Genomic DNA, 27,625 nt, shown 5'->3' with positions numbered 1-27,625 from the left:
TAGATTTATGATACAAAAAATAACACTGTAATTATGTATCTACAACACATATGTTGAATTTTAATGTTTTCTTATACGTATTCCTAAAATTTGAAAGTGAGGACTTAAATATAGGGCATGATGGTGAAAAGTTCGATCATGTTGATGTCATGTCATAATGAATTTTCATTTATACATGAAAATGAAGTTCGTAAAAAGCTTACCATCTTTTCATTTTTACTTCAACATCGAGGATAGCATATTAGTATAATGATTATTATAATCCAGCTAATATATAAAAACTAATAGTAGAACTAAATGTATTAATATCATCATTATGAAGTGTATTTTTACCTACCATCAATAAAATTGTATTTAAAATACATCCATACATACCCAGACAAGGATATCACACCGAATGGCCCAAACAATAACATACATTACAAATATATCCAACTTTGTGAAAGCATCTTCTTTAATCAAAGCTTATTGTAAATTAAATAATGATGAACCCTTATCAAGAATTGTTTTCATGCAGCAAGACATCAGTTATACAATTTAATAATTACAATGGCGGAACAAATACTTATTTGATAAATACAACATTAAAAGATGATGAGGGCGCAACACCAATACAAATTATTAAGATATTTTACTAATCGATATACTAGTATACTTCGATGGTTAGAATACAGTTCCCGTCGATAAGGGATACAGCAATCGACACATCACCCGTCTATAATGATGATATATTGCCTACAACTGATGAGGGCACAACACCCATCAAAGATGGCGGCATTAAACAGAGTTGACAATATTACATTTCATTTTCAGGATACTAATGCTTCAACAACTTCTACCGTCTGTCCTTGGGGAAGCTAACTGGATCAACTCCTGCTTTCTCCAGCAGATCATTTATCGGTGTATGGTCCAGAGAATTTTTATCAATGTGAGCAAAGTGAACAACATCACCTGAAGAAAAAAAAACATTACATGTCTATTTCTAATGGCAAGTTGCTGTCTGGTTACAAAGTAAGGATTAACATGAAGTCATAATAGGCTGTGTACAAAACAATCTGTCTAAATCACAGAATTGTAAAACGACAACATTTGTAGTACTCGTGCGCAGATAACACCTATCAATTCAATGTTAATACAGACAACATTTGTAGTACTCGTGCGCAGATAACACCTGACACTTCAATGTTAATACAGACATTTGTAGTACTCGTGCGCAGATAACACCTGTCAGTTCAATGTTAATACAGACATTTGTAGTACTCATGCGCAGATAACACCTGTCAGTTCAATGTTAATACAGACATTTGTAGTACTCGTGCGCAGATAACACTTGTCAGTTCAATGTTAATACAGGCATTTGTAGTACTCCTGCGCAGATAACACCTATCAATTCAATGTTAATACAGACAATATTTGTAGTACTCGTGCGCAGATAACACCTATCAATTCAATGTTAACACAGACATTTGTAGTTCTCGTGCGCAGATAACAACTATCAATTCAATGTTAATACAGACAATATTTGTAGTACTCATGCGCAGATAACACCTATCAATTCAATGTTAATACAGACAACATTTGTAGTACTCGTGCGCAGATAACACCTATCAATTCAATGTTAATACAGACAACATTTGTAGTTCTCGTGCGCAGATAACACCTATCAATTCAATGTTAATACTGACAATATTTCTAGTACTCATGCGCAGATAACACCTATCAATTCAATGTTAATACAGACAACATTTGTAGTACTCGTGCGCAGATAATACCTGCCAATTCAATGTTAATACAGACAACATTTGTAGTACTCGTGCGCAGATAACACCTGTCAATTCAATGTTAATACAGACAACATTTGTAGTACTCGTGCGCAGATAACACTTGTCATTTCAATGTTAATACAGACAGCACTGCCTTTTAAAGAGCCCAGCTATTGAAGGGCATGAATAAAAAACCCTGTGTACATATATCACCTATTGGTATTGCATTTTAAAATAGGCTGTCTGTATGAATCATTTGTGTTAAATTGATTTAAAAGTATAAAATATTAAAAGCCGCTCATCGCCACGCGCTTACCTGGTCCTAGTATAAAAGCCCTTCCTTGCTGCGTACTTAACTGGTCCCAGTATAAAAGCCACTCATGACTGTGTGCTTACCTGGTCCCAGTATAAAAGCCCCTCCTGGCTGCCTACTTACCTGGTCCCAGTATAAAAGCCACTCATGGCTGTGTACTTACCTTGCCAAAGTATAAAAGCCACTCTTGACTGTGTGCTTATCTGGCACAATATAAAAGTCACTCCTTGCTGCGTGCTAAGCTGGCCCCAGTATAAAAGCCACTCATGACTGTGTTCTTACCTGATCCCAGTATAATAGCCCCTCATGACTGTGTACTTACCTGATCCCAGTATAATAGCCCCTCATGACTGTGTACTTACCTGGCCCCAGTATAAAAGCCCCTCCTGGCTGCGTACTTACCTGGCCCCAGTATAAAAGCCACTCCTTGCTGCACACTTACCTTGCCCCGGTATAAAAGCCAGTCATGACTGTGTGCTTACCTGGCCCAGTAAAAGAGTCCCTCCTAGCTGCGTGGTTACCTGATCCTAGTATAAAAGCCCCTCATGGCTGCACACTTACCTGACCCTGGTATAAAAGCCACTCATGACTGTGTGCTTACCTGGCCCAGTAAAAGAGTCCCTCCTAGCTGCGTGGTTACCTGATCCTAGTATAAAAGCCCCTCATGGCTGCACACTTACCTGACCCCGGTATAAAAGCCAGTCATGACTGTGTGCTTACCTGGCCCAGTAAAAGAGTCCCTCCTAGCTGCGTGGTTACCTGATCCCAGTATAATAGCCCCTCATGGCTGCGTACTTACCTGACCCTGGTATAAAAGCCACTCATGACTGTGTGCTTACCTGGCCCAGTAAAAGAGTCCCTCCTACCTGCGTGGTTACCTGATCCCAGTATTAAAGTCCCTCATGGCTGCGTACTTACCTGGCCTCAGTATAAATGCCATTCCTGACTTTGTGCTTACCTGGCCCCAGTATAAATGCACCTCCCTGTTGCTTTATATTGCCCTCTAACTCTCCCACCTTCAGAGCATTCCATGTACTCTTCAGAGTTCCCATAAAGAGGTTTTGCTTGACATGTTTGCTATCTGTGTTAAAAATCGAAAATAACAAAAAAGGACATTGATAATCTCCAGACATTTAATTCCTGATATCCTTTGTGTTAGTTTACAATTATTGTGGTGCCTAAAAGAAAAATATACCTCATATTATAATGCATCAACTGTTTGTTATATAATCAGTAATACTGCAATATTGATATCAAATGCATCAAAATCTAATATACTTTCACAAAAGAACGTGACTGGCTGTTTTATTAATTTGATACGCTGAGCAATAGTTTCTATTCTTCTAGTTAGCCAAGAGAAAACATGACACTTACTCCTGCTGTCACCGTGTACTAAGTTTTCCTGGAGGTTGAGGGCCTTGTAAACTTTCCTCTCTGGATCAGTAAACAGGGGGAAACTAAAATCTGTATCTTCTTTAAAAGTCTGAAACCACAGTGTATATTATATATATACATGTATATAATAACAATATATCTATCTCAAAATTCCAATACCGTGGCAAACATTGACTTCTCTCTATAAAAAGAACTAGTGATGTTATTGTTGATAGTTTTCCATTTTGCAATTCTGTTATTATATCAAACAAACTATCCAGATATATTTTGGTTCCAGTTCATAGTTGAATGACTTGTCAGTTCAAGACCAATAAATGTCATAAAATGAAAACATGGAAATAGATTTGAATTGTCATAATTCAAATTGCAATGTACCAGTGGCATTGTGTTCCGATTGTCTGAAAATTAATCACTGACCAAGGGGAACAAAGATACATACATCTATTATATAATTGAAGAAAGATATGTTGTGCATGATTCTGAGGACTAGCATTTACTGATTGTTATTGTTGATATTCAAAATGACCGAGTTTACGAAACGAATTGGTAATGAAAGTAATATTGATTACATAGAAGACATTTTGCAAAATTATTTAGAGCAAGTCAGTTATTCAAATATGTTTCAATGTAAATGTAGCGTCTGTGACAGTCATCTTATAATTCTGACCGACCAAAAAACAACAACCCTTGTCCAAGACACCATATCGAGGTCATTCCATGCACATTTCCGTCTACAATCGAATCGCACTTTTGAAATAGGTCATGTACTGGAAAACTAATTGCACAACCATTCAGAATACCTGTCGTAGATTCCATGACATTTTTAAGTCAGGAAAATAAGAACACTTCATGGACATTCTCTGATTTGGATTCCTACAAATTTTTAGCCCAAATTACACCAGCGGAATCTCTTTAATTCTCATCTCAATGACAGTCCAGCCTGCCTGCGTGAATTTCAACACGAAGACTTTGAACACTATTTTTATACTGTCCTTTATACGTCAACCTAAGACGGCTTCTTTTTAATTCTATAATGGAACTTGATAATGATACACCACTGACAATACAAACGTTTTATATGGCAAAAGAAAGACACAATATCAATATCAATATCAATAAAGCTACGTGTATATTGGATTGAGTTCAGTGCTTTGTCAGGGATACCAATAGATTTTGAATTTCTTCTTTTTTTCTATATGTAGTGATATAAACTAGGAGACTTTTTGCATGAAAAGATGTTCATCAATGCATGCTTTGATGTTTTTCAGGATATCAACGACATTACTTCTTGTTTATATGTATAAGTGTAAATATTTGAATGTACTGTTAATGTTTAAGGAGAGGGCGTGTATAGGCATGTTGCTTGTTACTAATTCCAATCTGACAATAATTTTTTTCATACTAAATACAACTCTCTGATCCGAGAAGGCGCGAAAATGCGACGTAATCATGACGTCACAATAGAGACGTCGACGTTGCGTATTGATTTAGAAAAATAATCCATGGGAAAATCAAAAGAATCGTGCGTTTAAACGTACTTTATGTTATCAAGTAGACTGAAAAATTAATCATAAGCATTGATTTAAGTATTTTTAACTTCATAGGGTTATGAAATAAATTTTGTTTACAAACTTTTTTGAGAATCCGCTACGTGGATTCAAACAGTTTGCAAACAAAATTTCTTTCATACTCCTATGAAGTTAAAAATAGTAACATCAATGCTTAAATAAAATATTCTGAAATGAAAAAAAATAACACCATCGGAAATGGAGAAGTTTAAAATGACTGTGGCTGTGGTGGCAAACTTGGAAATAAAATCCTATCCAAAAGCATTCAGGTAGAACTGCTTCAGTATCAGACCAGTTTGAAAATCTATGATTCATTTCATGTATTTCCATTCCTTTGCATTCCTACTAAATACAGCTCAATTGCACAAATGGGACTGGAGAAGTTTCATGTGTGTGTTTTCAAGGTGGCCATCTTATCCGAAAGATAACAACATTTGGTCAAAACCATCTCATTATCATTCCAGCCAATTTCAGCTGAATGCCACTGATAGAACTTGAGAAGATGTTAGAAATATAGAAAGTTTCTGGTAAGGAAAATTACCACAAAGTCATTGAATAGTGGTAATCCCAGCAGTCAGCTGACCTACATGTAAAAATCTACAAACTAAGAAATTAATACTCAACATGTAAACAGGCCTTAGTCTGTATCGGTTTACCTTTATAAACTTGAACGGGGCTGGTCCAATGGCAACAATTCCAACATCAGCCGTCTGTTACAAAATATAATTATTCATGTTATTACTTGTTATTACCAGAAGATCGTATAGTCGTATACAATTAAGAGACCAGCTGTGCCACTACCTTTCCGGGGCAAAACACAAAGGTTTCTTAAAACATTGAAAACATCAGAAAATATATACCGATGGCCTAAGATGAGGTTACAAAACCAAACATATGCAAGATATGCTGCGTAATATATGATAACAGTGGAGAGTCTTTCACTGTTTTGCCGTCTAACGCAATGATAATCAACTACCGCACGGTATTTAGGACGACGGCGGGAAACATAAGACGACCCGCGTTATGAAAATTAACATTTTATTTATCTTAATCACGTTGTTCAGAAGGTGATGATACGTGTAGTATTAACGGTGAGTTAATAACTTTTGCAACTCTACAAAATTATCGATCTCGTTTTACATTCCCATTTTAAAAATTAAAAGCCGTTTCGGAAAGGTAATGGGCCTTTAAGTCTATGTCTACCTTATCATTTATTGTAAACAAACAAATAGGTCACGGTCATTTGCATAAATAAATCGCATGAAAAACGTTTTAACTACATACTGTACATGCATAAGTCAAATATAATGTTAAACTGTAAATTTCTAAATCGAATCGCCCTGAAAATGTAGTAAGGCCTGGATGGTATATAGTACATTGTGCTTAAAAAATAAAACAGAATAGAATTATCTCCATGAAAAAAAAACAATTGAAATTAAAAACGATCTGGATTTTTTTTAAATAGAGTTGAGTCCGAATATACATATAAATTAATGAGACGATTGTTTCTAAATTGTCAAAAAATATTGTCCGTATGGTTTCGATTACTTCTTTGTCCCATATATTTTTTTTAACTCAGGCGTTGGAAATCGTTCTTTCTTAAAACACAAATTTTATGTCAAAAATTAGGTATTGGGTATTTCAAATACTTACATATTTTAAATGACTTAAAACACTAATATTTAACTTTTTAAATCTACCATTTGAAAACATACACCTTGTATGTTCGAAACTTTATTTTTATAAATCTTTAATTGAAAGCAGACATTTTTAAACATATAGATATATATAAATCAAGGTACCTTTAACGTCTTGGTACTAAAAGTAATATGATTTAGATAAAATCTCAAATAGGGCTACGTGTACATACACATGTAAGGTTAATTAAAAACTTCAAACTGATGAAATTTTCTTACATGCTCTATACGGGTTTTTTGACTATGCATATATTTCAACTAAAGTGTATGTACACAAAGACCACTTGCTTAATAAAAACACTTTCTTGGGTCTGAAACGGCAATTTAAAAAGATTTAACCTGAATATACAGATCATTTTCTTATAAAGACACTTTATGCACTTTGTGAGGTCTTTATGGACAGGTTTGACTGTATTACTAGTAAAGATTTACCTGTAGATTTTCATGTGGAACGATTCCTAAATCTGAAACAAAAGGCAAAGAGAGTCTGTATCACTACAATATTTATTTACATTAATATGACAGAACACTTCCTATTAAAGGGACACCTCTCCACTTGGGCCATAGAGAATGTTTGATGAATAATAAGATACAAAGTACAAGCGATACAAGATTTGACACGAGGGCTCTCCACAGGGTCTTGACGAAGGATATTTCTCCTTTAATAGTATCTATAATGTGATACTACATGTATGCCCCATTGATGTTTACTAGCCAATGTACTTGTAACAATCATTATCTATTTCAAGCCTTTGGTACTAATGGCATTCCTAATTCATATCCAGGACCCAGGACCATTCCATACTATTGTTCGGTAGCATAAAATATTTTTTAAATGTTATTTTTATGTAACAATGTTTATGAATTATCCACTGCACAACTGGGACTCACCTTCTATGTTATTTTTATGTAACAATGTTTATGAATTATCCACTGCACAACTGGGACTTACCTTCTATGTAGTTCTTGCATACAAAGCAATGAAAGTGCTGAAATAGACAAAAAACTGAAAGTCCCCATTAATAAACAAACATCAAAAAGAAGTTTTCAGAATAAACATCAATAAAATCTTGTTGAAAAGGAAATCTATTTGAGTGAAATTGATCACTGTACATTTTTGTTACTGGTGTTTTAATGATAAACGTTTCCCCTGACATTAACCTAAGTCATCTTTACCATTAAACGATAACTTTGTCAATTATGGAGATATGTCATTTTATACAGATCGTGTGGACATATAAATTAGTACATATCAGGGGGATATCATTTGATATAGATCATGGAGACTTACAGATCATCTTCAGAACAAAAAAGGAAAAAAAGGGACCCAATCAATTCGGGAATCACCTATAGATCAGCTAAAAGAGCTGGGGAAAGTAGAACGAATTCGAACGGCAAAACAACTACTGAATAGCAGGGGTGAGTGGTTCCTATAATGCAAGCAGAAATAATAAGATTACTTTACTTAAAAGTTAAAGATGCTCCACCGCTGACAAGTGGTATTTTTTCACTATCAAAAACAGGACCAGACGATCTAGTATTTTTCTTCAGTTACAAAAGTTACTTACTTTACACCATTACCACCATTGAAAAGTTTTAGCTTCTAATTTTACTTTAATTTAAAATATGAAAAATAATTAATTGCATTCCGAAAAAATTCGGTGGCATTATATCCTATATGGAATGAAGTACTGATTGTGTATGCGCCAAAGGCAAAATAAGTTAACCTTATATTAATTTTTGTGTTAATTAGACATATATATGCACGATTAAACACCAATTACTGTTCAAAGGATGAATATCATTTATGCTCTGTCGGCGGTGGAGCATCTTTAATGCTGATAATCGGGAGCAATGTATACTACAGTGACTAGTTAAATGGCAATGTGACGACAATCACATCATAGAAGTAGTCATGAACTAATTAAACTAAAAACGTTAACTATACTATTTACACTGTAACTGTGGTTAACACATTATCATGACAATTAACTAGTAACTTGAGTTGGTAATGTTTTGGCAGTCTACATTTTTTTTATATCTTTTTTCTGCCTAAGACATCGTCTAAAGGAGCTGAGGAAAGCAGAAGGAGTTCGGAAGGCAATACCAAGAAAAGAGCAGCATTCATAGCTAACCCATGGCAGCAATGCTAGAAGGGAAAAGATCATGAAGCATGCAAATCTTTCAGATAGACCAATGTATTTAAGGAAATCAAAATTGAAAGAGGTCACAGAGGTTTTGAAGAAGGCAAAGGCAGCATCAGCGCCAGCCAGGCTCAAACTGCATTCCGTACAAGGTGTATGCTATACGCGTTTACAACAGATTCATAGTAATTAGTTATAACGTAAACACTTTTCCCTCCTTGTCAATGTTTCTAAAAATGTTGGCAATATGTGTATAATGCTTATAAGGAAGTTATTGTTTTTAATCCCCAGGGGTTCGTTATAACCCTTTTTTACTGTATAAGAAGTATCCGAAACTTTCACATACAAAGACTTTGGAAACTACTAAAAGTGGTCTGGAGAAAAGAGGGGATAATATCATACTGACAAGCTGCCGAAGGCTGCTTTAGTCCAAACAGTTAGCAAAGTTCATGACAATCTCAATGCTGAACGTGAAAAGAAAGATCTTCTCTCTATATTGGCCAAGAGAATAACGACATACATAGCTTTTAACGTGTGTGTGGATACGTCAGCACAGAAAGATCCGGTTTATCAGCAGGGGCGTAGGAAGCGGGGGGGCAGGGGGGCAACTGCCCCCCCCCCCCCCCGTTCCCAAGGACGGGGGGGGCAAACATGTCTTTTTGCCCCCCCCCCCCCCCCCCCCCCCCTTCGCCGACTGAAATTTTCTAAAAATGTTTATTTGAAAGAAAAAAGGGTCCTCCTGCACATTTTTCGTACTTCATTCTAGAAAAGTTTCCGCTGCGCGGCGTATTTCCTAAAACGTTCAAGCACATAATGTCAAACCTTAAATAGGCCTAGTCAAAGTTCAATACACAGAACTAGACTAAAAATGTCCATCAAAGGATTTTATGTACTACCTAAAGAATTCTCTTAAAAGATCAATTTGTTTATGTCTTAGCGAGACAATATTAATTCATTTTTTATGTTACACAACCATGTGCCGATGGTGTGAAGCCGGTGTATTCAGATCGAGTAGGGTTGCATAATGTTTTGACGACACAATTATCATTTCTAAATGCAAGCAGCTTTAAATAGAAAAATTACCATGTTAAGAACGCTTTATAATCATTAAAATACATCGTAAAACTCATCTCAGCCATTCTAAACCGTAATTTTTTTCCGGGGTAGACACCCGGACCCCCCCCAAACACCAAAATATCGCGCTTTCGGGCGCTCGCAAATTCATCAAAACTCATTTAAGCTATTCTAAATCGTAATATTATTCCTAGAGGAGGCCCCGGACACCCCCCCCCCCCCCCAAACACCAAAATCCCGCGCTTTCGGGCGCTCGCAAAATCATCAAAATCCATTGTAAACCTCATCTCAGCCATTCTAAATTACTATATTTTTTCCGGGGGTCACCCTCAGACACCTAAAACACTAAAATCTCGCGCCTTCGGCGCTCACACGCTAATCTGGCCAATTTGCGTATTCGTTAATATCCTTTTATAGCGACCCCACTGTCTATAAATGTGTACAAGGATTAAATTTACTGATATATGAAAAATGTACATAAAACATATATGGTTGGGAGTTGAATTAATCTCCTCCTGTAGGTGCGGCGGTGGGGGGGGGTGTTACAAAATATTGAGGACCTTTGCCCCCCCCATTACGTTTCATCTTCCTACGCCACTGATTCAAGATTTCAAGATTTTTTATTCACTCATGACATATGTACATATGCAACAAGAGGTCAAAAGGAACAAAAATAATAATTATAAAAATGAAAATAAAGAAGGAAATAATAGATGGACACAGTCAGCAATAGGCAAATTTAAATACATTGAAACTAACAATTCTATTTTTCCTTATATAGTTTAAAGAAGCTTAATTACTCTCTGAATAAAACTACTTACTTTACTTAATAGAGCTGTATTGCATATAGGTAACATTCCTTTCATTTTGCGATAATTATGATTAGTAAAGTAGTATCTTGGCATATAAATTTCTCGTAATGCTACAACAGATTCATGATTACATACATATAGATAGTGGTACTCATCTCCAACACAATTTGTACAGAGAGGACATAACCTTTCCTCGCGAGGGATGTTGTTCCATCTGCCTGTCTCTATAGGGAATTTTAAATTAGAAGTTCTAAATTTACACAGATATTTACGTTGGTTATGATTCAGTTTCAAAAAGTATGGTTCAAAATTGAATTGAGACTTAAAAAAAGAATACATTTGTCCTCGCGAGGAACTGTCAATTTCATGATACCATTTTTGAATAAATTGATCTTGTAGTCTTTGTTTAATAATTGTTTTAAGATAATTTCTATTAACTGTACAAGATAGTTGAAGTGACCAAATATCATTAAAACCAGTATTATTCAATATATCTCTAATATATAATAACCACCTAGAACTGAATACGGAGTCCTGATGCAACTTATACAATAATTTATACATTGTAGTAGATAATTTCGTTTCCCCCGTTACGAGTTTATGCCAGAACATAATCATTTTTGTTTTTATTTCAATTTCTAAAGGGAACCTGCCCAATTCACCGTATACCATATAATTTGGTGTACTAATACGGACATTTAAAATCCGTTTACAAAATTGTAAGTGTAATTTTTCTATATTCTTAATATTTTCGAAACCCCAGATTTCACATGCATATAATAAAATTGGCATCACAAGTGCATCAAATAGTTTTAACTGTAAATCTATCGGTAATGAAACATTTCTGATTTTTGTGTACAATGCGTACATGGCTTTCCTTGCTTGTTCGGATAATTTACTTTTGGCTTTTGTGAAACCACCATTAAAATTTAATATCAATCCGGATACTGGTGTGTTCAAGTCCGCGGATCAAGGAAGCAAAGGAAAACCGTTGAGACACGACAGTAGTAAATACTATGGGACCGTCGCATATAGATTGATAGAAAAGGTTCTGTACCATATCCCTGAGAAAGTGAAGGAAATCGTCCAAAGCTACTTCCAGGGAATTTATCTGTGGTTTGCTGTAAATGATTATGTAACATTATGGTAGAAATTAGAGAAGGGAATTGTGACTGGTTGTACAATTTATGTAGGGTTGGTCAGTATAGCTATGATCCTGATCATCATGGAAAAGGGAGACCAAGCCCCTGTCTAAAACCAACATCAGACAACTACCGAGTAGGCGATTGATAAATGATCTGGCAATCAGCGAAACAACCCATGTCCAAGCAAGGTGAATCCTTATAAGCCAGGATTAAAAAGCCAGTCAAATCAAGATCCCTGGTCCTGAAAAAGGGTCAAGTAACAGGGTGATTTCGCCATTTCATTCAGGGAGAAGAAATGCCATCTATATTCGGCATTACTATTAAGTGCCTCGGGCAATGGTACGATGACAGCTGAATGACACCAACAATTACAGGAAGGCATGGCAGCAATTTTGTGAAAGACCAAGGAATATCGACAAGACAGCCTATCAGGAAAGTTTAAGGCATAGATATCCCAACAAGGACTGCTGGACTCTCTGGAAATAGTTAGGGGTTCTTTATCAACAGGACTATACAGTCGGAGCTCAAAACTAGAGCTAGACTTGCCATGATACTCAAAGACTCCAAAGATGAGACAAACAGGAGAAGATGCGGGAAGGGGAAGGAGGTGGTCAGTTAGCAAGGCTGTATCTGAAGCAAAGAGGAGTCTTCGTCACAAGGATATTTTTTGAAGTCTGCGTAGGAAGACAGGGGTAGGGAAGAGGTCAGACATACAACCAGATGGAAAGAAACCAAAGTAACAGAGAGAAGACAGCAAATTCAAAGAGAGATGGTGGACTGATAGGACTGGTGGAAAATCTAACATGCCAGCAGTGTGACAAGGCTGGAATAATAAAGCACATTCTTTCTTCGTGTTAAGTGTCATTGGTGGAATGGCGAATACATGGAAACATGTACAGCTTGCGGACACATTTGAAAGGGAAAGGAAGTCTCGAGAAGTCGAAGGGAATATACAATGTAGAAAGGATCAACATTTATTGACAGTATGGAACTTCCCAGAGGAGGTAGGCTGTCGATGATTCCCTAGTAAGTCATGCTGGATAATGTTTGGAGTCCTCGGCATTATGGTTAAGACGAGTAAAGCTGCAGTTAGAGAGTTGGTGATAGAGGTAGAGAGACAACAACCTTATCATTGCCAACACACGGAGGCAAAAATAACTCAAAGCCAACCGTTGCAGAGTAGGGTACTGAGACCACAGGGCCATGTATAGTTTCTATATAAAAAATAGCCAGATATGTATTTCTGGCTATTTTTTATATAGAAACTATACATGGCCCTGTGCTGAGACTGAGACATCATCCGGAGAGAGAGTTTCAGGTTGAGGGTTAAAACCTTCGAATATGGATGGACGAGGTTAATGACGACACAAACAGCTGAATTCAGGTACTATGCGACAGGTAAAATAATACTGATCATAGTCATGTCAGTCAATACAAATCATGGAGTCATGTCAATAATACAGATCAGGGGGAGGTGTCAATAAAAACAGATCGTTGAGATCATGATGTCAATTTATACAGATCATATGTCGATTAATACATATCTCGAGGGCATATCTATAAAAAGATATCTTGGGGGCATATCAATTAATACAGATCATTTTAACACATCAATTAACATGTCAATGGTGACAGATCAATTAATACAGATCATGTGGGCATGCCAATTGATACGGACACGTCAACACGTCACAAATCATAGGGACGTTTCAAATACTAGAAATCATTAGGACATGCCAAATTGTCAATTAAACTAATCAATGTACAAATGTATAAAGATTTAGGTGACAAAATCAGTGTTCAAACTGCTAAAGTTAATTCATACCCGCGTGAATACAATGATCGTTTTCTGATGTTTGTAAACATCTGAAAAACGAACATTTTGTCCCGATTCGTCATAGACGAATAAATCCTGTAGTTTTTCAAAGTCTACCACTGTTTCTTCTTGGTCGTCTGCCATTTTGTTTGCTATGACATGTGCACAATATCCATTCAGCAGAATGTTTGTAACGAATGGACAGTACACCTGCTCATGGATTATTTCCCTTTGTATTATTTTTTTAAAAGCGCGATAAGGGGGAGAACTCGTGTAATCTTAAAGCCAAACAGGCAACAAAACATATCAAAAGGCATAATAAGGGGGAGAACTCGTATATCCTTAAAACAAATAGGCAAAAAAATAACCGATACGTGTAATTTAGAACGAATTTTAATTTGAATGCTTTTCTTTTCAAATTGACTTCAAATTGTTAAGGGGAAACAATTTACACTGAATAATTTTTAAAATATGATGTGAAATCCTAAGAATATCTTATATATAGTCTAACGTTATATCTGGTCTCAACATCCATTTTCAGTAAATGAAAATTTGAATTTTCATAGTATGCATATCGGTAAAGTTAGCTTTAATGTATTTAATGATTTTTTCCGGAGCCATGCCTGCATTTTAAAAGTCTCTTTAATCAGGGTTTCTCAGCTAAATAGCTGACGCCACCAGTACACACGTATTTCCAGTTGAGAGTAATGTCATTAAAAACCTGGATGTGCACCAGACTACGATGGCCGATAGCGGCCGCCACATAACAGTATCAAAGTAACTGTTTTGTGTACATGTACATTTTTTGAAAAATGTACATGTACAGTACAACTACTTAATATTGCAAAATGTGTACATGTACATTTTTTGAAAAATGTACATGTACAGTACAACTACTTAATATTGCAAAATGTGTACATGTACATTTTTTGAAAAATGTACATGTACGCATTTTGCATTTACTTCCAACAAGGACGTATATGAGAAGGATAAGTCACACTGGGTTTTGGGGAAGTCCAAGGCAGGCGCTTTTGTGTTTGTGCACTGACCGTGACGTTGGGCGACGACTGATTTTCCTTTGATATCCGCCGGCGCAGCCTTTGATGTAGCTTGCGGGTGCGAGGGTTACCGTCTTACTTTCTGAAGCGGTGCTGTCATTTCATGAGCTGTCGATTTTTTTTAACGAAAATTTAAGACATATCCCCTAAACATTCCGTCTTTAAAGCAAGTTATAAACGTCGTGAAATTTAATAAACTTTACAATGGTGTTTCGTTTGACTCGATAAGACAAGTATTTGTTGAGAAAAACGGTTTTTATTCCCGGTTCATAGGCGTCTCGCGTGGTGTTTAGTAATGTAAAGAGACAGACACGAATCCTTCTCACTTATAAATCCTTGCTTCCAATTAACATTCCAAGTTTTATCGCATGACCTTAAGGTCAAGCTAAAGCCGAGAACCATCAGCGTGATTTATTTGGAATGAGGCGTGGTATACCGGCTTTTCCTTTTACAAATCTTACAGGCGAAGAATACCAGAAGGGGAAGATGTAAGTTTATTTTGCTTGATTGTTATGGAAAGATAGTTTCATTACTTGGTAAATGTTTTTATTTTATAAGTTCTCTGATAGATGTGCATGCATACGTAAACATACTTATAAAACGTCATAACCTGCTATTTTAGTATTTTCAAGTAATTTCACGATAATTGTATGGACAAAATGTTTTAGCTATAAATGTATAATATCAAACAGTGTCAAGTATCTTTGATCGAAGATGTTAGATTTTTGTGATTGAAGTTTAAACGGTTGTATAACGTCTTGAACAGCATATCGTTCGAACGGTTTTTATGCATAATTCATTAAACTCCTTATTATATTAATTAATAATATTTGATATAGGCCGCATATACCTATTCGGAATGCTGAAGACAAAGATCCGGATGCCACAGTGATATATTTCCCTATACCAAACGATGGAAAGTTAACATTAGATGATTTGAGTAAGTGTTTTTTACTGTCATGCTGATTAATTAAACAGGACATGTGAAAGCATAGAAAATTAGGCCCACTACCTTTACGGAGCAAAATTTAAAGGTTTCTAAAAATCATAGATAACATAAGAAAATATATCGATGGCCTAAGATGAGGTTATAACATGAAGCTTATGCAAGATATCCTGCGTAATATATGATAACAGTTGGGTTTCATTTCACTGTTTTGCCTTCTGGCGCAGTGATAATCAACTACCGCGCGGCATTTAGGACGACGGCGGGAAACATAAGACGACCCGCGTTATGAAAATTAACATTTTATTTATTTAAATTAAATTGTTCAGAAGGTGATGATAAGTGTAGAATTACCGGTAAGTTAATAACTTTTGCGACTCTACAAAATTATCAATCTCGTTTTACATTTCCATTTTAAAAATTAAAAGCCGTTTCGGAAAGGTAGTGGGCCTTTAATATAATTTGAGTACTTATTTCAAATTCGATTGTAATCTAGTTAAGATATAGGAAGACTTAAATTAAAATAATATATAACTGTTTATATCGTAAACTGTTCAAGGTATCAGTTTGGAAGCATGACGTATAAACCAATTGCCTTCTTCTAAAAAACAACCGTTGATCCAATAGGTTGGTTACTGTATTTAATAGGCATTTGTCTTGGCTAACTACTTTTAAGAAATGGTATATTAAGGGTTTACTTTTAAGAATGCATATACATTGTATTTCAATTAAAATGAGTATTACCGTCGATATTCCAGGGGTTACTATCACTGACGATGCATCCACCCCTGGCCTATCTCGTAATAAAAATTGAAGGCAGTTCAGGAGGGAAAAAGCAAAGGAATCACAGGTCTACATATCCGTATTTATTTTGTTTTATAACAAACTGAACATCGGTTTCCTTTGATATATATCAAAATGATATTACCTCAGCCTTCCGCTGCCTTCATGAGATAGTCCAGGGGTAGATTTTACAAATTATTCAAATGAGAGCTGGTTTTTATGTAATCAAGACACAGTAAAGAACCTGAAACAAAGTGAGCCAGAAATGAGGACACAAACTTAATATAAGGATTATGAGTTTTATTGCATAAAGGCAGGAGTACATGTACGCAAACATATGTATTACAAACACATATGTAAACTATGTGTGAAATATCTTTAAAGAGATAATATTATACTACCTTGATCTATTCATCAGTGCCTTGATTTAGAATGATGCCTTTGAGTGTATTGACATTCATGTACTGCTACATGGCAACTTATAATACAAAAGACATTACTTATTCTAAAATGCTATAACCAAACCAAATGCCATTGATATACTACTTTGTATTTACAGGTGTAATAAACACAATTCAGAACATGTTAAATTATTTTTTTTCTGGGTGATTGTAATCTAGCTATCGTTTGTAATTAAGTAAGGTCAGACCATATCTTATGCTTTCATGACAAGCGTCTCAGCTTTATTGAAATGATTAAAACGGCAAAAATGATAGATTAAAACGATAAAAAGCACAGTTTCAGACACGCACGTGCTAATTCTAACGTAAACTTGTAAGTAACATTAAAACCGATTATATCAATAATTGATATTAATTGCCCCCTTGGTCGTTTGGGAGGGTTGACTGAGATTCCTCACCAGCGGCATTATCAAACACATGTAACATTGCTGTACTAGAAGATTTAAATGGCCTCAGGTCATATCACCTCATATACTGATATCAGCAGCTGTAGGCCGTCCTAATTTCTCTCGCACAAGCACAGAATGTAGTTTCCCCCCCCATAGAAATGGGTCAAGTTGTCCAATACCAAAGGCGTTGACCACTCATGGGGTATTCGAAAAACATCCCTTTACAATGCGATACTTCGATGTTGAAACTTGCCGTAATACACAACAGAGATGGCTCTGTTAATGGTCACGCAGATTATGTCGAGGTGGTGAAACACTCCAGGACTTTGACTTTTGCTCTGCATTGTTTGCTTACAATTGAAAAATAAGTTTCTAAAAGTGCTTGTTGATGTCATGGAATATAAATTCAAGTAACACTCTCCGATGAAATAGAAAAGTACACAATACAAAAATGTAAAATACTTAATTATGTTTTCAGTTTGCATATTTCAGACGTAAAGTAACTTTAGCAGGTCCCTATTAAAACATCATACAAACATTGAAATCATTTGCATGTTAACAGTAAGCTATATCTTCGTCTCAGTATCATATGACATGCACTTCTAATGCAATTTTGTCCGTCATTCTTAATATTTACTGACATGTTTAAAATTACCAGACATTTCTTTACTTTAAAATTGTTAAGAAATTGTTTCTCTTGCTACCTATAGAATACAAATGTCATTTTGGAAACATATATATTTTGACAGGGACTGCTTTTCCTTCACTTGTTTCCTTGAGATATGTTGATTCAGCAGAGGAAAAACAACATCACATTTTGTGCCGGGATAGTATTTTTGTCGAACCTGAAGGTGGATGGACTTACGAAGGGCGACTATACTTGTCTGTGTGTGGCACAGATGGTAAGTTAACACTTAATTTTTTACCATTTTTCTTTCAATTAATTACTCCCTCTCTCTCTTACTTCCTTTCTCACTCTTTTTATCTATCTCTGACATATAGCCATGCTTATATTAGTATCTTCTTCATTTTCTAGTGGGAAACGCACGCTTTGGCCTATTTCAATCATACAGGCGGCAGATTACGACAAGACCTACACAACAACAATCCGCCGCGAGTTCAAATAGCAAGAAAGAAAAATCTACAGAAGGAGTAATGACAATGGTAGCATCACATATTACAATTATGAAAAATATTACATTACTGATATAGTACTTTTGATGTATCTGAAATGTGTCCTATGAGCATGACATTACTACTATTTACTATAAATGTTTTTACACCTGGTACTAGATGACATATCAAGTATAATTGTAAGATAATGTTTTAAACTATTCTTCTTTTATCATCGATAAAATAAGGTGCTCATTTAGTTTTGTCACTGTAAAGCATATTTCAATACAATTGTGATAGATATCATTCTATTTCAGATGACCATAGGTCATGGACACTTTAAAAGAGGCACGTTTTCAAAAATAAGTGCCACAAGTCTGTCTGGCTGCGGAGGAATTGTTGTAGTTGGTCCATTTAATAAAACCGGCGATACATCTGAAGAAATCAAAACCGCAGCATTTGACAAATTTCGGCAGCAGAACCGGTATTTCCGTAACAAATACAAAAAAGTTACCCAATTTCACCTTGTGTATCCGGATGGTTCGGTTGTTAAACAACTTCCAGACAATTCTGCAGCCTTTTCAATTCTAGCATATCGGAACTATGTTGATCCTCAGAAGCGCTTTGATAGACTTAGACTTTACCTTTGTGAAAAAAGTAAGTGTCTATGTTAAGTATGGAATAAATAATAAAAATAAAACATAATGTTAACATTTTTAGGGGTTTGAAACAAAAACTTGCATATGTATAAAGATGCGTTAGTTTATCATGTTTATTAAACTCGAGTTAGTTAATTTTCAAATTTTGAAAAGACACGAGCTTTTGAGCAAGAATAATAATGTCATTCAGAAAGAAGAGAAAAGACAAAATGCTAAATTTAGTCGTCCTTTACGAACAAAACGGAAAAATATTTATATTACCCTCTTTGCACAAACATAACTAACTGGTTTCTAATTAATAAATCTCATTAGGTGAACATTCTTTTACACAATTACTAAAAATTTAAATTCATATTAATTACTGGTTTGTAGGCAATTACGACTATGAAATTCTAACTGACACTTCAACAGATGAAGAATTACCACAGTTGTCAACACCAGTAAGAAACCCAGTACGGCCAAGGACGTCAACACCTGTCAATGATGACACTTTACCGCTGCTATTAACAGTAACATTTCATAAAGACGACGGGGGGGAATTTTCAGAGATATTTCCCAACAATGCCAAAGGGTCTGTAAGTAGATACTCAGCAATTTAGATGTTATTCGTGTCTATCTTTAATGACTGAAAAGCGAAATCATATGATGTCATGAAATTGTTTGTTTTCATTTGAAGGCTCTTGTAGAGTGCATACAGAGACGAACTGGTTTGTCTGACTTTTGGTTGGAGACTCCTGAACACAAAATAATTAATCATGACGACAGGATGCTGGAGATCACAAGCTCTGACCTTAATGTATACATTCATTGTCACCAAATTAGGTACGGTCTACAAGAACGCACGCACACGGATATATGTGTGTGTGTATGTATGATTAATCTTTTGTTTTTTTGAGAATCATTTTCTAAATCGTTTCTATTCAAAAGGATCAAAACGAGAGAGCAGAAACTTTTTTGTGTACTTTGCTGCGAAATGGGTATTCTTTATAGCGTTTATGCTTATATATTTCGGTAAGTCTGGTAATTTTCATAAATTTTAACGCATGTGTTTATTTTCGACATCCCATAATTACATTTTTTTGCATATTATACCTTACAGTATATAAAGTATCAAATTCGCATGCGATTTTAATTCATATATTAGTAAGTAAAAACTTTCATTTTAACGGTGTGATTTTCTCTACACAAACATATTCAATTACAATATCTCGGAACATTTTCCATGAATCTTCGGAAATTACAAATGTAGTATTGACGGAAATTTCTCCGAGATAATGTGAGACAATCTTGTTGTGACATCATGTTATCCACAAGTGTCTTGCGATATTTAGGCAATGGTCATAAACTATATTAAGGAAATAATTTATATAATGAAATGATAAAATCGTTTTATAATCATTTTACAGTGGCGAAACAGACATGGTCAATACTGAGGAGGCGCAACCAATCAGTGGAAGCTACGAGGATAGAGATAACTTGGAAGTGGTAGATTCCATCATTGAGAAAACCCTTAAAGAAACGTAAGTTCTTTTGTTCGTTTGATTCAATTAACAGTCTATTAACAGCCAGGGTCATGTAAGGACGGCCTCCCATGCGATGTATTGCGTGTATGTAGTGCGAAGTGCGTGTTTTGGGAAACTGCAGTATATTCGTGTTGTGTCTTCTTGTAAAGTGAAACTGTTGTCCTTTTTATTGTGCTATATCACTGAGGCATGGTGCCGAAGACACCAAGCAACACACCCCACCCGGTCACATTATACTGACAAGGGGCGAACCAGTCGTTCCACTCCCGATAAAGCTCGTTAGAAACTCCCACATTTATAGACTTTGGTATGTCTCGGCCAGGGGACAGAACCCAATGCCTAACTCACAGAGGCGAGCGCTCAACAAAAGGCCAAAAGTAAGGCGGTGTTAAGGGATACGTTAGGAAGAATAAAGTCAGTTGGGAAGAATAGAAAAGATCCTAAATTAATCGCCTTTTACGATCATGCAATAGGGGCAGCAGGTACAATTATAACGCCCTACCTGCAGGGCAGATGTAAGTTCTATTAGATCCACGGAAACCAAATATCGATTATAAATGACTTTTGCAATCGTTGCGGGTAACTGCATGATAACAATAAATTCAAAGAAACTATTATTTTTCAGTGGAGACTATCACTTCATACTTACTCTCCATCCTTTGGGATTCCAGTATTTCTGTGCTCAATATACATATGTACCAAATATTTGCATGATCGTAAAGTTCGAATGTATTAAGGATCTTCTCTTTTCTTTTCTCTTCTTTCTAACCGACTTTCCTCTTCCTAACGTTTCCCTGACACCATCTCACTTTGGCCTTAACGTTGAGCGTTCGCCCCTGTGAGGTAGGTTTTGGACCCTGTCCCCTGGTCAAAAACACTCTCAAATTGGGGAATGAGATCCGTTATACCGCAATCTCCCAACACACGCAACATATCGCACAAACGGGAGGCTGTTCTTAAATGACTTTTAACTGTTGATTGGACGTGAAACAAAGTCAATGAAAGTCAAAATCATCGCAGTAGGGCTAGGATAGATGTCATTGTCTTTATAAATTACAAAGTTCTGGTGTCCAAGGTACTGTCGGTGCTTCGTTACTTTGTTCGTTACTCGAAAGGTAAATGTTCCTTTATAACTTCAGGTTTATTGAATATATTTTTAAAAAATGCGGTTTACCTTGTTATATCAAGATGATATACATGATTGCTAAATCGACCTACACAATAGCCCTTTATGTAGATTTTATCCCTATTGCAGCCTAACCGGTTTTTCGCCTATAAATAAATATGTGATTAATGGTGATCTCAGTTTCCCTAGCTAGCGTTGACATCTGAAGCTGGCACAGCCCTGGTGAGGAGATCTGGGCGCGGGGGTGGGGGTGGTTGGTGGTAGGGGAGGGGGTCTTTTAGGGAGGGAAAGTGAAGTCACAATAACATTGAGGCACATTCAGCTCGCCTTAGGCGGATGTAATAGAGCTATTTATACCCTTAACTAGCTAGGGAAGCCATATTTCTACATTTAACGATACCGGATATTAAATAAAGTTTACTTTACCCTAGTGTTACCGATAATAGAATAGAATATACATATGCATAAATCAAAACAGATAAATAAATTTACCTAGTTTGATCCGATATATGATTGAGTGATTGGGTGAAGATGCATACATCTTTTCAAAACATTTTAATAACACAATTGAAGCAATATTGTGAATTGAAATTAGCATTAATTAAATTAATGGTCACAGGAATACAACATTACTGAGAGGCAAATCCTTACAAAAGGAAAATGATTTGTAATATGACTTGTCTTTTTATTGAATATATGGTGGGCGATAATAGCTCCATGGGTCTCTTTAATAGTAAAAGTTCCAATATTACATGCATATCATGGCAAGCATATTCAAGCTTTTGTCCTAAATCTTGTCTTTGTTGAATAACCACCATTCAGTAATCTAAAAACTTTTTTGATTCCCGAATTTTCATGTAGAATAATTAAGTATCTTTCAAACTTCTGTATGTTTCACGTGTTAGTTCATGTATATTTATTGGAATTGATCGGAGAAGCAATTGTCATTCCATAAATGTGACAATTTTATATTGGAACAGGTCATTTCTGATACAACACTAAAATGCTATGTGGTCCCCGTGGTTCCTTGTGCTTGTATAACTTCCATAAAAATGAGAAAATAAAATGATTGATATTTACCCTTTTAATAATTTGAAAATAAGATATTGTTGAAAAACTACCAAACACAGAAATAAAATACATGTACATTAAAACGTCTCAGATTCTTCGATCTGATTGAATTATAGAACAGATATACATGGTGGTCGTCACGATCCCATCGGGTATCTGAATTTCTGATTGTGTAGCTGCAATTTAAAGTTTGTCGTCATTTTTTGTTATCCAGGAAAGACACGTCTGATCCTTTAGAAATACTTAAGCATTTCAACAAAACTTTCTTGACTGGCCGTCCATTAGATGTCATAAGAGAAGATGAAGCATTAGAAGGAGAGACAACATCAATATATATTTCACGTGGAAACCTTTTCAAGGACACATGCGAGGAACTTCTTGTTCAGGACAATATAAGAAACCCGTTAGAGGTGAACTTTCATGGTGAATGTGCGCTAGACTACGGGGGACCAAGACGTGAGTTCCTAACTGCGTTCCTGAACGAGTTTAAGCTCAATATGTGTCACGAACAGGATGGCTACATCGTCCTAAAATATAATGAGGAATATTTAGCCATGAGAAGATATTTCACTGCTGGTATTATTGTTGGTAAGCATTTATGTATAATTATTTGACGTAAAACATAATAAATATACCATGTCAAGAAAATATATTTGTATAATCCACGACATTCCGATAGCCTTAAATAATGTTGTTCATTTATCTAACCACCATCACCACTAGATCAGGCAAAGAGCAGTTACGGTCAAAATGTCCATTATGGCATGCGAGTTCCAGATGGTCTTTGGTTTATCTCTGAATACTCCGACTTTCCTCCATCTCCTAAACCTGGCACGTCCTGAATTGTCCGTGGCTCTTGATATGATGTAAAATGGAAGTTTTGTGCAAAAAAAATCTTACCTTTCAACTAAAGAATGCATTAAAATTTGATCCAAGTAATAAAGGGTATCAATGGTGACTATTTTATATATATTAATAGTTTGCACTGACATGGACTCAATAACCATGATTTCTAGTATTATCATTATCAGTGCATAATGATGGTACAACAAGAGCGGCGATTCTATTGTTACGGGAATAGTTGATTGCGTAGCTACGTCGGGTCATGACCCCACTTTTGGTGGGAACATATGAATGACTCGATTCCAATCAGATGATTAATCGAATTCGTTGACGATGAAGGGAGAGAAAATATATGGGTATTTTATTAAAACATATGCAACTGTGGCGAGAATAAATAATATTTATTTTCGTAAAAAACTGTAAATATAAGGAATAGATTTTATTTTGTTGAGGTTATGAGGGTAAAATGATAATGGAGCCTGTGTAAATTTTATCTTCGTCGGGGTTACATAATTTACACGTGCTCCATTATCATAATACCGTCATAACCTCAACAAAATCAAAATCTATTTCTTAAATTTTTACCACTCCAAAGACAGGCGTATAAATGCGAAAGCAGAATTTAACACGCTGTATTATATTTATTTATACGATTAGTATACTAGTGCATTATATGCCATATATACAAAGTTGTATAGAAATTACAAGATCTTATATTAAAAAAACGAATGATAACGAGGATCCACCCATATAACACGATTAAACCCAATGAAGTATGATCATAAAGAAACAATTTAATCTGATTTAGCTGTAGTTCACTTAATTGATATGAATTAATGAAGGTTTCCAGTTTCGGACAAGGCCGCGTCAGTCAGGAATATGATATCTCACACAGTGCATGTGTTCAGGGTCAGGTTGAGTGCTGAGTGAATGTTTTTTTTCTGCCTTTTCATGATAATTAGATTTATTACACACTCTACAATGAAACCGCAACATCGCCATATTTCACATGCATACACTACACGTCTTCATGTCCTGTAGTGCATGCCGCTTTCTATCTCATGTAATGTATTGTAACAGTGGTGTTCTGTTACACATGTTTAAAATAACATGCTTATCTAAAATCATCTAATACATCAAAATTATTTTATCTTACCTTTAGGACTCAGTGCTATAGAAGGTGGCCCTGTATCCGATTGTCTGGACAGTGTCGTGTCAAGAAGTCACGGAGAAATAGCAACTCAGTTCATTGCAGGATTGAACAAGACGGGCATTGCGCAGGTATATAGTGTAAATGACAAAAGCAATTATGTAGAAATTCCTTTAGCTGATTATACAATACATGTTTTAAATTGTGATTATTACTTTATGTTAACAGTATATAGCCGTTGCTCTAACAAAACACATAACATTCCATTTCAGTTAATGGCGGCGAAGTCCATCGTGAGATATCTCTTTAGACCACAAGTGTCTCCAACAGTTACCATCAACAAGTTCCTGCATTTATTCAAAACAACATTTGCAGACGAAGGGGGCAATCGACGGGTGAGGGAAGAGGCATCATATCGCAACTTCGTGCGATATGTGAGAGAAGCATACGGTAAATACAAGACTATATATTATGTCAAATTTAAGACTATTTTGAACCCTTTATAATTCAATCTTGCTTAAACTAAGCATTGGTCTAGAATTTTTATTTATCGGCCCACAAAGGAAACACATATAACATCACCGTTTATAACGTCGCATCTGATTGGTTGTTATGACGACGTTATGATTTTATAAATAAAATATCAATTTCGGCGGTATTATGGATAGGAGATTGAATTATAAGGATTCACTCAATTTATATTTTTATATTATCTGATCCGATGGATCAGGATGACCTATAGCCATCGTGTATTGTCCGTCGTCCGTACGTAAACTTTTCACATTTTGAACTTCTTTTTGACATGAAACTTGATAGGAATGATCCTGCGATGATCCTGCGATGCTCCTGACTAAGTGTTATTATTTTTTTAGATCTTTCCAAAATTCATGATAGCCGTCATGGTGCTGTTTAAAGACATATTTTAAACTTATGCGATTAACTGTTAATGTTTAAGTGAAGCCTAAAGCTCTCGGTATGCTTTTGTTTATTTATTGCCTGGGTTGAGTCTTCTTTTAATATTTGATTACATATGTATGTGAATTGCAAAGAAATTTTATATATTTTTTAAATATTTCCTCATTGTCGTCAGATGACCGTTAAGGCCCTTGGGCCTCTTTTTTATATTATGCTGATATAAACCAACACCTGTGTGTTCTCATGTCATAAACCGTCAGAGTTTTGCTTTATATTTCCATAACATACAAAATTCTATTTAAGTTAATCCTTGAATATTGGAGAATTGTTTCGAAATACAAAATCGTCATTGTGTTTACGGTTTCTGTTTAAATTGGGCCAATATGTATAATTTAGCTAGTTTATCTATTCCAAATGATTGTTCTTCTTTATACATTAATTGTACATGTAGATAAACTTAAGCAAAGGCGGAGGAAATAATTGAATAGTTATATTTTAAATGATTGTTAGTTTGTCTTCATTTACAACAATACAAAAATTATGGTATGATCTTTAGATATTTTTTTTATTTTGCATTATTTTGTTACTCTTTTATGTTTAAGTGAAACAGGACGATGTGCTTGTGAGGTAGACATTATACAAAACATAGTTTAATAATTAAATTTGAATATATTGTCAGCTGGAAGACGGGGAGATGTTAAAATCAACAGCATATTGAAATTTGCGACCGGGTCAAGTGAAATTCCCCTTTTAGGGCTGACACCGACCCCAACAATTCATTTTACTGAAGATGCAGTGTTCCCGACAGCTTCCTCCTGCATCAACAGACTTTACCTTCCGATCAGTCCAGACGACGAGAAATATGACTTAGCCTTCTTAAGTGACTTCTTTGGAATCCAGTAAAGGTTTTGCTCTTAGTCCTAACAAGAAGAATGATTACAGACACTTCGTTAAGGCTTTCACAATAGTATCTGTGTTCTCTTAGTTTACAATTGATGCAGATTGATATTTACCATTTCAAATTTTCGCTATCAGTAAATACTTTGTTTGAAATATGGTTTCTGAAAGTGGTTTAATATTCATATTTTCCTGATAAAACAAATTGAACTGACCAACCTGTTCGAATATAAGGTCGCTTCCTAGACTGTTCGAATACATATGCATTTACATTAGTATACATGCATGTTGTCATTGTTGCTTTTCCAAATGCTTATCTGGTATAATACCGAGTATTATTAGTTTTAGTTAAGTACATTTAGAATATATTTGCATGTTGTAGTTACATATCTCTCTATATATTCATTGTTAGATAATGAAGTGTTTAGTCTTTAGTTAGTTTTTTTCAGAAATTAATCTCGCACAATGAATGGGACATTAAAGCGATTAAAATCAAATACAAATAATGACCATATCAATTGATAAGATTGTCCATGGTAAGTTTATATAAATATGCCATACAGTGACGTCCGTCAGCTAATTTTTTTCCGTTTGTTAGTCGGTCAACAATTATTTTTCAACAACAAATGGAGAGACAGGCTTTCTAGATACAGAGGAGTTAAATGTAGCAGTAATTTGGTAAGTTAAGTGTGTGATATTTTAATTTCAATCAGTTTTATATTTAGATGAGCAATACAAACCCCATTGAAACCATGTTTATGCGAGATTATAACATGTTTGTTTTGGTTGTCATATGGTTCGAGGAATAACAGAAATAGTTCCACCAGTTAGATACAATATAACATTGTCTCTTTTTTCAGATAAATCAAAATATGTTTGTAGGCACATAAATTCCGACCATCTAGAAATATTCACTCCAGTTGCTGTTTGTAAAACAGTATGGCATATAACAGTATTTTGATAG

General features: G+C 35.3%; 2 protein-coding genes across 2 annotated transcripts; one reads left to right on the top strand and one right to left on the bottom strand.

Moving 5' to 3' along the window:
* Positions 1-31: 31 nt before the first annotated feature.
* LOC138325301 (peroxiredoxin-like 2C) lies at positions 32-13,901 on the bottom strand. Its single transcript, XM_069270859.1, has 7 exons — positions 13,737-13,901; positions 7,689-7,725; positions 7,169-7,200; positions 5,696-5,749; positions 3,451-3,559; positions 3,035-3,157; positions 32-951 (listed from the first exon to the last, which is right to left on the bottom strand). The coding sequence occupies exons 1-7, from the start codon at positions 13,869-13,871 to the stop codon at positions 836-838; spliced, it is 606 nt and encodes a 201-aa protein (XP_069126960.1). The 5' UTR covers positions 13,872-13,901; the 3' UTR covers positions 32-835.
* Positions 13,902-15,127: 1,226 nt separating this feature from the next.
* Positions 15,128-27,335, top strand: LOC138325294 (uncharacterized). Its single transcript, XM_069270850.1, has 12 exons — positions 15,128-15,273; positions 15,625-15,725; positions 18,114-18,266; positions 18,401-18,528; positions 18,795-19,134; positions 19,509-19,711; positions 19,813-19,958; positions 20,543-20,656; positions 23,071-23,444; positions 24,862-24,980; positions 25,122-25,299; positions 26,444-27,335. The coding sequence occupies exons 1-12, from the start codon at positions 15,206-15,208 to the stop codon at positions 26,665-26,667; spliced, it is 2,148 nt and encodes a 715-aa protein (XP_069126951.1). The 5' UTR covers positions 15,128-15,205; the 3' UTR covers positions 26,668-27,335.
* Positions 27,336-27,625: the final 290 nt, after the last annotated feature.

Source organism: Argopecten irradians, chromosome 6 (genome assembly GCF_041381155.1).
Source record: "Argopecten irradians isolate NY chromosome 6, Ai_NY, whole genome shotgun sequence".
Taxonomy (NCBI): domain Eukaryota; kingdom Metazoa; phylum Mollusca; class Bivalvia; order Pectinida; family Pectinidae; genus Argopecten; species Argopecten irradians.
This window is presented reverse-complemented; position numbering and strand designations above follow the sequence as displayed.

Excerpts from the sequence above, each read along its gene's own strand:
- LOC138325301 (XM_069270859.1), bottom strand. The coding sequence starts at position 13,871 with ATGGCAGACGACCAAGAAGAAACAGTGGTAGACTTTGAAAAACTACAG. Across the intron at positions 7,726-13,736 it reads CGATCATTGTATTCACGCGG|CACTTTCATTGCTTTGTATG; the intron begins GTATGAATTAAC and ends TGTCTATTTCAG. Across the intron at positions 5,750-7,168 it reads TTCCACATGAAAATCTACAG|ACGGCTGATGTTGGAATTGT; the intron begins GTAAATCTTTAC and ends ATTTTGTAACAG.
- LOC138325294 (XM_069270850.1), top strand. The coding sequence starts at position 15,206 with ATGAGGCGTGGTATACCGGCTTTTCCTTTTACAAATCTTACAGGCGAA. Across the intron at positions 18,529-18,794 it reads CAGAAGGAGTAATGACAATG|ATGACCATAGGTCATGGACA; the intron begins GTAGCATCACAT and ends ATTCTATTTCAG. Across the intron at positions 19,959-20,542 it reads ATTCATTGTCACCAAATTAG|TGGCGAAACAGACATGGTCA; the intron begins GTACGGTCTACA and ends ATCATTTTACAG.